Here is a 14,995-nt window from a genome sequence, read left to right on the forward strand (position 1 = left end):
CAGCGGCAAGATATTCTAATTCCTCTTATGTTTCCTAAACGCAGCAGGTGACATACGTAATGTGGGCGGAGCCACTCTGTCCAATCCCGGTCCTCCACCTGTGGTATGTGTCTCATCAGGAATACCGCGAAAAGTCGTGGTCTTTGTGATACTGAATCACTTCGAGGAGAGTCCACCAGCGACACCAGAGCCCTGCAGTACGATGGAGAACCAGGACCCAGAGCAGACAGGAGGAGCTGCTGGCTCAGGTAGTCCCGGTGATGAGGTGGGTTTCCGGGTATGCCACAAGTTTTAAAGCCACGTGATTCATCTGTTCATCCAACTGCTGTGAAATCACTCCTGAAAAAGTTTGCTCGGGGTTTTAAGCTCTAAATGTGTCTTTGATAAATCTCTAGAGTTTGTCTTTGATCCCTGTGTTGAATGTTTCTGGTATTTTCTGGAACGGGTCTCGGTTCCTGACATGTGGCTCTGAATGAAGTCTAAAATGATCTCTGGAATGTATCTCATCTCTCCAAGATGTGTCTTTGGATTCCAAAGTATGTTATAATATGAACTCTAGAGTGTGTTCCCAATCTCAAGAATCTATCCTTGATTAAATTCCAGAATGTGTTTTTTAAGTTTTAATTCTTGGAATTTATCTCTGATCTCTAGAACATGTCTTTGGATTTCACAGTGTGTCTTTGAGCTCTGAAATGTTTTGTTTTTTTTGTATTCGAGGCTCAATCTAGAGTTGATTCTTGTAAGTGTCTGATATATATTCATACAGTATCTAGAACAGTGGTCCCAAAACTATGGCCCGGGGGCCGGATACAGCCTGCCTCCACATTTTCCCCGGCCCCCTGAACAATACCAGAGGCGCATTATGATTTTTTTTTTCAGTCTGGCTGCGTGATCAAGACTAACACATGCATAGAACGTAACTTTTTATTCCACCTTTCTGCAGTTTGTACCTTATCTGAAACCCCTCCCTTAAAAAAAAAAAAATAATCCTGTTGTACAATCATACGGGTAGTGAAATGTGTTGTGCTGGTAGGTGTTGTATCACTTAGTTTGGTTTCTTAACCTGCTTGCTTTCTGGTTTTCACAGTGAAGTTAATGAAAGAGAGCTGCAAACAGCGGTGTCTACAAGAAAGTTCATATTTCATGCTCTTTTTTTTCTGTGAAAAAACAGAAAAGTGTTATTTAGTTATTTATTTCATAAATAGTGTTATATATTTCATTAATAGTGTTATTATTTATTTTCTGTTTTTTTTCCTGTCAAGATCCCAGAAATGGTTATTAATATTTGATTAACATAAATTTATATGTCTGGCTTTCTGGGAAACAATAAATATTTACAATTGGACACCTCTGTGACCCTGCCCCCCATCAGAGAAGGGAAAAGTTGTTTGGCCCTGACAGGAATAAGTTTTGGGACCCCTGATCTAGAAGCTCTGGAATGTGTGATTAAGTTCCAGAACGTGTCTTTGATCTCTAGAACTTGTATTTAAGCTCTGGAACCTGTTTTAATCTTTAGGACGAGTCATTGAGCTCTAGAACTCGTGTTTAGATTCTGGAATGTGTCTGATTGAATTCTAGAATGCGTCTTTGCTGAGCTCTTTGATCTCTAATCTAGTCCCCTCATGGAATATGAAGTCGTTTGTAGTGCACATGTGTTTTGTTTCGTGTCATGGTTGTTCAGCTCAGCACGGGGTAAACTGAGGTTCTAATTAAATGAAACCTCTAGAAAAAATACAGTTGGGGAGAACTGTTGTGGAATTGGATCAATGTGGATTAAAAATAGGCTTGCCCTGTAAAAATGAATAATACTTAAAAACTCCCACAGTCCTCTGGGGTAACTTAATACAAGCCATGTGTACATAGATTTGGTTAGCACAGATGGTCTGGTTGTTCCATCATCACCAAAGACTCATTGTGTCCCTGAGGGCACCTACACCCCCCCTGACCTTCAGGGTCACTCACACCTCCCCCTCTTCCTGCCCTAAGCTGCCACATGCTTTGAAGCCGGGGTATGTGATAGCCATCTTGGGTTTCTTGAAATTAGCATGACTGCAGCAGACGGGAGTTTGATTACAATAAGAAACAGGAAATAGACTAACACAATTAGCACACAGGTTTATAAGATGTCCCAGAGCTGCTGTTTGAAGGGCTCCAATAACAGGGGAGACTGGGAGTTACATCCCTTCAACACAGCTCTGATCTCTCTGTTACTCGTCTCCTCTGACCCAGAATAAAGACAGTTTTAACATCGTTATCCACGACTGCTGAATAACTCAGCCCAGCACCTTTCATTTCTCAGTGTAACTTTTATTCTGTGGTACTTTCAGTCTGCTGCTGTGTTCCAGTTTTTGCTGTTAGTTCTGTTCTTTCATGATGTTTAACAGTCTCTGGTTTCTGTCTGCTGCTCTAGAAACAGGAAGGAGGAAAAACACAGGACGGACAACAGGCTCAGCACCCTGGAAAACTCCTTCTCAAGTCAGCATTTTCCAAGGATCTTCAGAATGTTCAACCTGGAGAAAAACCAATCAGATGTGATCAGTGTGGGCAAACATTCACGGCACATGGAAGTCTGATATATCACAAAAGGGTTCACACAGGGGAGAAACCGTTTAAGTGTGACCAATGCGGGAAATCCTACAGGTCTAAAACCGTCCTCAAAGCCCATCAGCGGATCCACACAGGAGAGAAACCGTTCAGCTGTGACCAATGTGACGCCTCGTTCCAACAGTTGAATGCGTTGAAGACACACAAGCTCATTCACAGCGGGGAGAAACCGTACGCCTGCGACATGTGCGACAGATTCTTCCTCCATAACAGTCAGCTTCAAACCCACAAAAAGTGGCACGCTGGTGTGAAACCGTACATCTGTGTCGACTGTGGGAAGACTTTCTCACTTGAACAAGCCCTTGTGGTCCATCAGCGGACACACACGGGGGAACGACCATTCAGCTGTGACCAGTGTGGAAAGGCTTTCATGACGCTCAATTGCGTACGGCTCCACATGGCAACCCACAGTGAAGAGAGACCATACAGTTGCGAGAAGTGTGGCAAAACGATGAAGAGCAAAAGTCACCTGAGGCATCATATGCTCAGTCACTCAGATGTGAAACCATATATGTGTGAAATATGTGGAATCACCTACATCTCAACTCGTTCGTTAAAATCTCACCTGCAAATTCACGAAAGACAGACGACCGACAACAGTTCTCACTTAGGCGACGAGGACGCCTTTACATTTGAGGCACACCTGAAGAGCTACCAGGTCAGTCACACTGAGCTGGACATGTATCACTGTGACAAGTGCCCGGCTTCATTCATCCAGCTAGCTTCCCTTGAATCACACAAGCAGGCTCACGACGGGGAGAAACCCGACAACTGTGAAAATAATCGGAAAGATGGCCTGTTTTTCTTGTGACGACTTCTCCAACTTTTATTTGTTTTGGTTTTATTCAGACTTTATTCCTGACTGTGGCATGTATTGATGTGATGACCTTGTATCTGTTTAGATGTGTCGTAGCAAAGACAGGAGAAACATGAACTATAGATTACAAAGTGTTTGATTTTTGAAAACTCTGATTTAAGTTGTTTTTATTTTTGTTCAAATATGATTCTTTAATAAACTTCACATTTCTTAATTACGTGCTTTTATTCTTAACGTCAAAAACATACAAACACCTGGAAAGACGAGTGAGTGCAAGGGGATCTTGATGTAGTAGTTAATAAAGACTTTAATTAATTTTCTAGGAGTTAACCGTTACCTGTGAGATGGTCACCTTCTTTTTTGTGAGTTGAAATAACGACACTAACTGCTTTTGTTTTTAGTCTAATACTGTTGTGGTAATGTTGTTGTGCTAACTTATCCCAGTAGGTGGCAGTAGGTTGCCTAAATTTTAGTGCTACCATAGTTAACAGAAGAAGAAAACAAACATCAGTTGTGTTCTGGGGAAAACAGTTTGCAAGGTAGGTTTCTTTCCAAAACCCCTACTCTACAAGCAGTGCTCTCTGATTTTGTGAACAGGAAGTACACAGTCTGTGAAAAAGAGCAAACTCTGCTTTATACCAAAAATTCCTGGATGTCCCACTGATCAGAGAAAAGGTCTCAGTGTGCAACAGGCCAGTCTACTTTACGTACTGTTTCCAATAATGCACAATGCTAATGTTATGGGTGGCACTCAGGTTAAGGTGCATTACCTGATCTACTGGAATGAGTTAGCCTTACAAATACAATGCCACAACAGGTTACCATCTCACAGGAAGTGTTTACTTCTACCAAATTTATTAAAGTCCATATAAACCATTTATTAACTTCCTCAAACAGTCGTGGGTTATACGGTAGTGGGTGTCCAAAACTGGAAACTAGCATAGGATGCTACAAAACAGACCCAGCATAACAGTCATTCTACATACATACATAATAAGTAGTAGAAGGTTAAATTATCCACAGAGAGATTTCCCGTACGGCATTCAAAAATTTTTGAAATACTTCAGATTTTGCTCCGTTTTTACACCACAGACTTCATTTGGCCAAATCGGTAAGCACTGCTAGTTACGGATGGGAATTAGGTACTTTTATAGTTACCGACTGAATTCAGTCAAAAGTACCGGGTACCGATTCACGTAAAATCATAAGATACTAGTTTTAGGTACCTAATGACATGCTTGTGACAGTGAGTGAGTGGAAGAGTAGGCAATTTTCCATGCTGGACATGAACACAGCATTGTAAGTTTATGTATTGAGAAATGAATATGTTGAATTAAAAAAATATACAGTTTTTATTACTAAACAAATTGATTTTTTTTTTACTGCATAAACACAAAAAAGTACCGAAAATTGGTACCATTGAGTACCGATACCGATTGCCAGGTACCAGACATTGGTACCATATCGTTTCAAATATGAAAGGTACCCATCCCTACTGCTAGTACAGTAGACAGTTTGGATTGCAGCCTTGCAGTGACAGATACATGTTTAGGTAACATCCAGTCCACATGGTGGTGCTAGAGCACCTGAAATCACTTAGTTGTGTCTGTTGGCTGCTGTTTTGTCATTTCAAGAGTTGGTTTGCGTGAGAATCAGTTTGCATTTAGATTAAAACCACATAAACAAATGTTTGGTCTTTGTTTTTTTTTTTCTTGATTCTGGTGGTTTAAACCAAAGGAAATATTGAGTTAGTGTTACCAAGATGGCGACCACCATCATTTGGCTTCAGGACCCCTCTCCAGAAAGCAGCTCTAACTCAGATGTTTGTGCTGCGGCTGCACCTGAAATCAGCCCAAAGACAGAACCCAGAGAGAGTACGGGTCCTCAGAGTCCTGTGGTTAAAGTGGAGACCTGCAGGCCGATGGAGGACCAGGACCCGGAGCACAGAGGACACACAGCAGACTCAGACAGTCCAGATGTTCAGGTCAGTGTTCCGAACGTCACGAGCTTCATCCTTTTTTCCCGCGGTTGAATGGAATTCCAACAGCTTCAGCGCGTGCTGTGGGTTCGGTGCTGAAACGCCTTTGGTTTGGTTCCCCGTTAGTGAGCAGAGGACGGGCTCGGTTCGCCTCCATCACGTCTCCGAGCGTCTTTTAGCTCTCCTGGATTCGTCTTTAAGCCGGTCTGGTGGACGGGTCATGTCAGGGGGACCTGTAGACCCTGCTACAGCTCGGTAAAACGAGTCAATGAGAGCGTTTCAACCTTAAAACACCTCCGCTCTACAGGCCGCAGCGGGGCTTTTTCCTGACACCAGGAGGCCGACAGAGAGGCGCGGCAGGCGGGGAAGCGTTGACCCGAGACTCCGGCGCCTGGAGGCTAACGCTAACGCCCCCTGTCAGGGTTTACCAGCAAACCTTACCCAGTTTTTTAGGATTTCAAAGCTAGTGGGGAGCTGAAATTATATTTTTTACATGAAAAATTAAAAATGATTAATTTATATCAAATGCCAATCTCGTTTAACTGAGGGCCACAAGTGGATTTTAACTGAGACTTCGACTCCTGGAAAAACTGTCTCCTACAGCTCCCTCACTTGTTTTTAACTGAGAAAGCTAACTCATTAGCTAACAATCATGGATGTTTAACACCTTAGAGATCAATTTACAGTAAATAAATGTCTAATAATGCACTAATAAGTGTTTGTTATAATGAAAACCCTCTTTGGTTTAGGATGACAATAATGATTTCTGCTTTGACTTAACCAAAGCTATAACACTGTAAGTGTCCGAACCTTTGATAGGACTTGTGACCCATGTTGATTTGATGTGTGGTCACATTTTTGAGTAGATGCTAAGACTTATTAGTAAGCAAGGAACTACACAGCCTGACAGAGCTCATTCAACATAGAAAAATAAACGTGTGTTATTTCTTAAATGAGCAGCTCTGTACCTGCTAATGTTATATTTTAACAAAGACTCAGCATTCAGGCAGGAGAGGGGTCTGATCTCGAGCAAGGATGACAGTAACCAGGGTCTGGATGCTGAGCAGTGCATCAAGCTGTCATCGGCATTAAAAGAAAAATTAGGATCTTAGCATTCTTATTGATTTTACTGGTACAAAGAATAAATCTCAGGGGTCCAAACAAGGACCCTTGAGGCACTCCTTTGGTTATTTAGATAGAGATGTGACATGATGTCCGTCACGTAGATGTTAAACAGCTCTGTTTAGAGTTATACCTGACCAAACAAGTCCTCAAACGCACACTCCCTTTTTTATACATTTGTATCAACCAGTTAACTGTAGTTTTTTAAGCTAACACTGCATAATTTACTCTTACAGATAGTACAGGTTATGCCCAACCATGTCTCACTTACTCTGTGTTTCTGTGTCTGTTGTTACAGAAATGTAAAGAAGAAAAGGAACTCCACAGTCTCAGCTTAAAGCCCTGCAACAAAGTCCCCCCAACGACTCACCAGAAAGTTCAAACTGAAAAGAAACCGTTCATTTGTGACGACTGTGGGAAAACCTTGAGTTCACTGCAGAACCTGAAAGTCCACCGACGGATCCACACTGGAGAAAGACCGTACAGCTGTGACCAGTGCAACGCAGCGTTCACTCAGTTGGGAAATCTGCAGGAACATCAGCGCATTCACACTGGGGAGAAACCGTACAGCTGCAACCAGTGTGCCAAAACGTTTGTCAGCTCCAGTAAGCTTAAAACCCACCAACGTATTCACACAGGAGAGAGACCGTACAGCTGTGACCAGTGTAATGCTACATTTACACAGTTAGCACACTTACAAGGACATCAGCGCACCCACACAGGAGAGAAACCATACAGCTGCGATCAGTGTGGGAAAACTTTTAATACGTCAAGTAATCTGAAAGCTCATCAGCGAGTTCACTCTGGAGAGAAACCATTTAGCTGTGACCAATGTGACGCTAAATTCACCCAGCTAATAAATCTGAAAGGGCACCAGCATGTCCACGTGCAGGAGAAACCATACAGCTGTGATGAGTGTGGGAAATCCTTTAGTTCATCTAAAAGCTTAACAATTCACCACCGCAGTCACACTGGAGAAAGACCGTTCGGCTGCGACATGTGTGAGAAAAAGTTCACCTCCTCAAGAGTGCTCAAAGATCATCAGAGAATTCACACAGGGGAGAAACCACACAGCTGTGACCAGTGTGGGAAATCTTTTATCAAATCTTATGATCTGAAAATTCATCAGCGTGTTCACATCAGAGAGAAAATCCTCATTTGTGATAACTGTGGGAAAACATTTAAGACACTGAGTGCTTTATATGCTCACCAGCGAATCCACAGTGCAGAGGATCTGTTCAGCTGTGACAGATGTAACGCTAAGTTCACCCAAGTAGCTAACCTAGAGACACACACATGCATCCCCTCTGGAGACAAACTGTTCATCTGTGATCAGTGTGGGAAAAGTTTCAGCCGATCATCCATCCTGAAAATCCACCAGCGGATTCACACTGGAGAGAAACCATACAGCTGCGACTTCTGCGGGAAATCTTTTAGGTTATCGAGTCGCCTCAGAGACCATGAGCGCATTCATACCGGAGAGAGACCGTACCGCTGTGATCAGTGTGGGAAGACTTTCACTGACCGCAGAACTCTCTTGATCCATCAGCGTACGCACACTGGAGAGAAACCCTACCGATGCATCCAGTGTCGGAAATCCTTCACGAAAAAATACAGCCTCAAACTTCATCAGCGCATTCACACAGGAGAGAAACCATACAGCTGTGACATTTGTGAGAAAGCTTTCGTGAGACTCGGTGAACTGCAAGTTCACAAACGCGTTCACACTGGAGAGAAACCGTACAGCTGTGAAAAATGCAGCGCGACGTTCTCTCAGCTGAGCGGTTTGAAGGCACATCAGCGCATTCACAACAGAGAGTGACCACCCTGCGGGGACTGATGGCGTGAAACGTCACTGATGCTGGTGAAGTTTTCATGTTTCATGTGTTGAACTTTATCCACGGTGAATAACGTGTACATGGTGTAAATAAATCTATAACTATCATTTAATAACTATTGTTTATTGGTTTCATTAAGTTCAATTAATCTTTATTCAAACAGCACCAATAAACATGTTATCAGAGGAGAGCAGGTCTTAACAGAGGCCATTCAGGGTCCAGACGTTTAGAGTTCATATCTGGGACTGATCAAACCTGACAGCTACAGACGTCACAAAGAGAAGAATGTTTAACAGCTTCTGAAAGTGCTGATTTCTACGTCTTTGTCATCACTGGTTATGAGCGGCACGGTGAAAGGTCAGTGTGTCGTTCCTGACAGAGATAATCCTGAGTCACACGACAGCCTGGAGTCAAACTCTGCTCATACTCTCAGTGTCGTTCTTTTTGATTGGCTCTTGAAGCAGAGGGGGTGGGGTCAGACACCTGCCGAAGAAGAGGAAATGTTAAAAAAACATATACTGCCAGATTATTTATTGAAAGTCACTGTGAGGACTTTTACTTTGAAATACTCTTTCTTTTTCCTGACACCTCTTTGTTTCTTATTCTTTGTATTTTTTTCTCTGACATTTCAATTTAGATTGATAAATTCTATAAAGTACCTTTGCTAGCTAAAAAAGCTAAATTTATACAAATCATATTTCATGTGTATATTGGTGTATGAATGGATTAAGGAGCAACAAGAGGAAGAATTAGGAGCTGGCCTCTGATACCCCCTGTCCACCGGTCTAAGAATATGAGACAACGCTGAAGTGCTAAAATCTGCTGTTTCTCCAGTGTCCACTTGGGGCTAGCTCCAGAAGTACAGGAAGTCACAAACACACCAAGCCAAAAAAAGCTGTTTTCAAAGCAGAAATTAACCTATTTACAGCCTGGTTCAAAAAACGTCTCCTGTCTGAATCGCTAATTTTACTACCGGCACCAACTGTGGGGTGAATTTTTTTCTAACATAGCCGATCTGCTTCATTTTCCGTTTCAGAAACAGACGTGTGACTTCAGTCTATATTTTTCACACTGATCATTGGTAACTATAGCACCACCCTCTGGAAATAGCACTAGCACCAAATTGGTGGAAAAGGGGGTTTGACAGACAGGTGTGAGAGTTGTAGCAGTTAGCCAGGGGGCTAGGCTCTTTGCATACTTCCAGGTTAGCGTATTAGCTTTTCAGTATTCCCCTTTTCTGTGAGGACTGACTCTCTTTTGGACACCAAAAGAACTGTTACGCTGTTAGCTTCATGCTGTTGTGTCTGCTCACCCGTCCTCCCCTCCCTCCCCCTCGCCCTCGTCCGGAGAAGACGGTGGTCATTCCGTTGTGAGCGGGGACGTGTCGGAGGGAACGAGACCTCGACTCCTTTAGCTCGGACAGGAGCTCGGGGCTGGACAGGGACAAACGAGCTGCACAGACAAACATGTTGATGTTAGCAGGTTAGCATCACAACCAAAATGTTGAATACGAGAGAAATAGCTAAGGAGTGCTGTCGATGTTTTTTTGTTCCATCAGAGGGCGCTGTTTACCTTGAGCTGAACATCAACAGACATTTACTTCCAAATCATTGTAATAAGAAACGTAAGTAAAAAATATCTACGACCTAAAGATAAAGTTGATGAAAAGCATGTGGCTCACCTCGTCTGCCGTCAAAGGTGGAAGTGAACGGAGAGGACGAGGAGCTGCTGGGGGAGGAGGTGGCCGTGGGGCTGAAGGGGGACGGCAGAGGTGAGGAGGGGGTGAAGGGGGAAGGGGACTGGACTTCACTGTCATCCTGAAACTGGAACCTGCTGCGACACTCTGGAAACAAAGACAGAGACGAAGGTTATTCTACGTCTCAGGTCGTTTCCTGTCGTCGTCTCTTTGGAGCTGCAGGTCGTCGACGAACTCTAACCTCGGAGGAACTCGGCTTGCAGCGCCGGACTTTGCAGTGACGGGCGAGGAGGAGGAAGAGGAGGAGATGGGGATGACGAAGAGGAGAGCTGAGTCTCTGCAGCCGCCGTCTCTGAGGTAGATGAAGATGATGAAGAGCTCATGGTGGTTCTCTGCAGTGGGAGAAGATCAAATGAGTAAAATCATAAATACTTTTTACAGCGTCGCCACTTTGTCCGTCTCTGTGAGCTCCGTGTTTGGTCTCCACCAGCTCCTCAGGCGACTATCCGTCTCTTTAAATGCTCCCTGTCTCCTGTTTGTTTCTGAAGCTCTTTGAACGAAGCTTAGTTTAGCCTGTATCTTTGCTAGCTGCATAATTCACTGAGTAAATGTTTAAGCTAAATTTAAAAGCTCTTTCAGCTCACACAGAAGATTTTAAAAGGGCTTTTTATTGACGTTTCAAACAGCTGATCAAAGTCCACTTCATTTGATTTCATTTTTGTTTTTATTGGCACCTGTAAAATGACGTTAGCATGCTAAGCTAACCGTTAGAACAGTGTAAGTGAACACATACCTACATTCAAAGTTAGAGTGGTTTGGTCGTGCATTCAATCGTCTTCCTCTTCCATGAATTAGCCGCTCTGAGGTTGAGCCAAAACAGGAACTAAAAGGGGGCAGGTCCCCAGTCACAGAACTCACCTGAGTGTCAGCTGGGTTCCTCAGCACACCTGTGAGTTGGATCCTTTGAGATGAAACATCCTGGTTCCTGTCGGCGTTTCTCTCCGTGTGTTCTCGCTGACGGCTCCTCGATCCTGAGACGAATGCGATGACGGCGATGACTCGCTGCTGACGGGACAAAGTCTGCCACACTTTACCACTCACTCTCTCTTTGTTGTGTGTGTGTGTGTGTGTGTGTGTGTGTGTGTTTGCTTTAGGAGAAAACTTCATGCTAAACACACACACGACTCAAAAGTCCACATTAATTATTGACATGTTTTTAACAACGCTGTTGTCATGGATACCAGGTAGAAAAAAGAAAACAGACGGACTTTTGACCCTCGAACAAACACACATACATGTCTTTGGAGATTGTGGGGACATTGTTCTGTTATTCTCTGAGTGGGGACTTCATGGAGGAGACTCTCAAACTTTACCGACCATCAGATTTCACCTCTTTCACCTGAAGCCCAAAAGTCATATTTTTAAAATTTTATTTCATTTTATTTTTAACAATAAATGTTTTTATTTATTTTTTGGTAAAATACAAATTCTTAATATTTTTTTTCTTCATATGTACTCTGTGTCTTCACATCTAACTCTATGTCTTGATATAACTTTATCTTTTAATGTATAATTCTTGTTCCACAACCATAGTTCACCTTTCTTTTTGCTATAAGTTTTTTTGTCCATAAAGATTCTGTCGCTCCATTTTTGAGAGATTCTCGTTTTTTTTTCAGATGGGACTTTTCATGTTGAATTCCAAAATAATTCTTTTAACTTTACACAAAACCATACGGACAATTTTTAAAGAGCCAAAGTGAATACATGAGAACAACCCCACACAAGCCCTGTCCAAATGACTGTTAAAGAAACACCTAATGGCATTAAACAATGTGAAAAACAAATTTCATGATTAAGACAAGGAATAAAAATCTTTCATTTAATTCTATTTAATATTAAAAATAATGTACAAATGTTTATATATTTACAAACAGTATGACTCATCATCCTGCACACCATAGAAAACAACCAAACAGCAGCCCATGTTAGCCTAGCTTCACATTTTACCTGTTACCATGTTGATGTGAGCAGATTAGCATGCTGTGCTAAAGGACATTAGCACACTTTTCAGACTGACAGTTGAAAAATAAACACATCACTCATCCTGTTCTGTTGTTCACTTCTTCAGACGTTTCATAAAACAAATTGAAGTGTTAATGCTAAACTAAACTAGCTAGATGCTAGCAGTGGCTAGGAATGTGTGTACACTTGAAGAAATGTAGAACAGTTAAACATAGACAGTACATCCTGTGAAGTTTTTCAAACTTTCAGTAAAGATGACATCATCAGGTGTACTATGACATCACCACTGATCTGTGGATAATGTTCAGGTGTTCCACTGTGACAGTACACCTGTGTCTGTCTCAGAGCACTGACATCCCATATTCGTCACCTTCATCACCGTGACGACCAGGCAGCCGTTACAGCGTCCACTTCAAACACCTGCAGAGACACGGGGACACGTCAGAGTGAGGACAGGTCACCTCGTACCCATAAGTACACAAAGACAAACACGCGTGTGTATGTACCTGGTTTCTCTGTGCGTGATCAGACACTTGCTGCTGCAGTAGCGCCCCCCACAGGTGGTGCAGGTGTAGTGAGAGGGAAACCCGCACACGCAGCAGAAGTGACGGGGAGGTAGAGAGGAGGGCGGGGCCACAGCAGACAGGTAGTTAGGCTCCGCCTTCTCTGACAGGTTCTACCAATCAGAGAGCAGAGCATTGAATGGAACAGTTAAATATGTAAAAATAACAGTGTTTATATTTAGAGACTCAAAATGACGGAAGATTATTGTGACTGAACTTTTCTGCTGTGAGCGAAGACTCACCTCCTCCTCCAGCAGCGTGGTAAAGTTTTTCCTAAATCTCTGTTTGAAGTGATCGCCCCTCGTCTTCCTCTTCTTCTTTTCTGCACAAATAGGTGACAAACAGAGTTATGTTTCTGAAACAAACCAATCTCACTCCTCTAAACAAATCAAACAGGAAGTCAAAGTCGGACCTGGTTCTTCTGTTTCGCTAAACGCAGGCAGGCGAGCGGTGGGACCTGGAGGAGGAAGAGAGGACAGCGGGTCGTCCTGGGAACAAAAAGAAACCATGTGACTGGTGTAAGAAAACTACACTTAGCTGATATGTGAGCAACAGGTTTGATGTAGTGATCACACACACACACACACACACACACACACACACACCTGGAAGTTGTCTTTCTCCAGAGCCTCCAGCTGCCGTGTCAGTCTCCTCTGACGGGTGGCTTCATCCAAGACTCTGCGCTGACCAGCCTCCACCCGAGCTGGGAGACAGAGAGAGACAAACAGGATGAAAGATGAGTCTGTATTTCCTTCTTTATTTAGCTGTAGCTTCAGTTAGCTTTTTACTTCAACCAAACTTCATTAAGAATTTCAACAATTTATCATTTCTATAACCTTTATACATTAAATACTACATCACGAAACAGGGAAATGGTCATTAATTATTTAATAAGAGCTAAGGTTGAATTCGGCTATGTAAAAACTATGATAAAATCACTCTAAATCTCATACAACAACAAAAATGTGACCGGAAGTCAGTTTGAAATGAACCGCGGCGGGCTACTTTACAGTTTGAGCTCGAGCATTAGAACCTGATTAACATCTAAAAAGAGATTCTTTAGCTTCTAATTATGACGCCGAATTTAACATGAAACTGTAGGAATTATTCTTAAGAAAGATTTAGAAAAAATAAAACGTTTGTGATTCTGAGAATTAGCGATACTCTTTAAGTTTACAGTTTGTAAATGAGCTCCGTAGCCTCCGCTAACGTGGATTAAAACGTTGTAGTGACGCAAGCAGAGGACGGATAAACTCGTTTTATACGATTTTAAATTATTTAATATGCGAATATTTCCTGTTTTGCGCTGCTTTGTCGTGCTTTACGTATAGAAATAGGAACAAAATCATCACAACTCACCGGAGCCCTTCTTCTCCAGCACCATGTTGCCTTTCTTCCAGCTCTACGGCAGCTGCAGAGGAACAAAACTACAGAAGACGAAACGCGAAATCTGCAGATACACTCTTTGGAGTCCTACGTGACGATTTCTGCTTATTAAAACCTGATATATAAATCTTTATCACGCCTATGTGTAGAAATAAAAGAGTTGTTATGCTGTATAAATAAGTTAACGGCATAGAAAGGTGTTAGTAGTGTTATTATCGAGCATGTTTCTTCTCCTAACTGTCGCCCCCTGGTGGAAACTTGTAAAACTGAGTCTTTCTGATTTATGATGTAGTTTTTTCACAGTAAAACATTTTTTAAAATATATTTAATTATTTTAGATGTAAGGAAATCATATGTTCGTAAAAGTTAAATTAAACAATTTTACTCAAAAAGACAAAAAGACAATATATATATATATATATATATATATATATATATATATATATATATATATATATATATATATATATATATATATATACATATATATATATATATATATATACATATATATATATATATATATCAATAGGAGGCTCCAAACATCTCAGGTGTAAGAATCAAACACACCCCACTTTGATGTTAAAACTATCAAAATCTCAAACTTTATTCACTCATTGAAAAATAATTTAATGCAGTTTGTACAAAGCCAGAGAGCACTGACTCCACATATCGACAGGCACGCATGGAGAGAAGACCGCAGGGGGAAACCGCGTGTCGTCACACTCACAGGTTTTCTGTTTTTTAAATAAGGAGATAAAAACCTGAGAGGGCATGACGACAGCGGCTTCACATCTGAGCGATGAAGAATACACGACTACACGATGAACAGAAACAATTCAACCCCGTGAACAGGAACAGAATATAAACAAAAATCCAACATGAGGATATAAAAAAAGGCCTTTAGAGTTTACCCGGCAACAGCCCCGCTCAGAAAAATTCATCTTATTTAATATTTATATCACTTTT

At 42.0% G+C, this 14,995-nt stretch overlaps 3 protein-coding genes across 3 annotated transcripts in view; 1 reads left to right on the plus strand and 2 right to left on the minus strand.

Moving 5' to 3' along the window:
- Positions 1-81: 81 nt before the first annotated feature.
- Positions 82-8,458, plus strand: LOC141811211 (uncharacterized). Its single transcript, XM_074699191.1, has 4 exons — positions 82-265; positions 2,411-3,412; positions 5,184-5,405; positions 6,820-8,458. Exons 1-4 carry the CDS (start codon positions 203-205, stop codon positions 8,341-8,343), a joined length of 2,811 nt encoding a protein of 936 aa, XP_074555292.1. The 5' UTR covers positions 82-202; the 3' UTR covers positions 8,344-8,458.
- Positions 8,459-11,966: 3,508 nt separating this feature from the next.
- On the minus strand, positions 11,967-14,097 carry znhit1 (zinc finger, HIT-type containing 1). Its single transcript, XM_074699060.1, has 6 exons — positions 14,000-14,097; positions 13,246-13,343; positions 13,053-13,128; positions 12,883-12,962; positions 12,584-12,753; positions 11,967-12,497 (listed from the first exon to the last, which is right to left on the minus strand). Exons 1-6 carry the CDS (start codon positions 14,022-14,024, stop codon positions 12,476-12,478), a joined length of 471 nt encoding a protein of 156 aa, XP_074555161.1. The 5' UTR covers positions 14,025-14,097; the 3' UTR covers positions 11,967-12,475.
- Positions 14,098-14,628: 531 nt separating this feature from the next.
- Positions 14,629-14,995, minus strand: part of plod3 (procollagen-lysine, 2-oxoglutarate 5-dioxygenase 3) — a 9,127-nt gene continuing 8,760 nt past the window's right edge. The window contains exon 19 of the mRNA XM_074699016.1: positions 14,629-14,995. This exon is cut by the window's right edge and continues 540 nt beyond it. The gene's annotated coding sequence lies outside the window, so the exon portion shown is untranslated.

Source organism: Halichoeres trimaculatus, unplaced genomic scaffold (genome assembly GCF_033239565.1).
Source record: "Halichoeres trimaculatus isolate MK-OKI-2021-1 unplaced genomic scaffold, fHalTri1.1 fHalTri1_scaffold_22, whole genome shotgun sequence".
Classification (NCBI taxonomy): domain Eukaryota; kingdom Metazoa; phylum Chordata; class Actinopteri; order Labriformes; family Labridae; genus Halichoeres; species Halichoeres trimaculatus.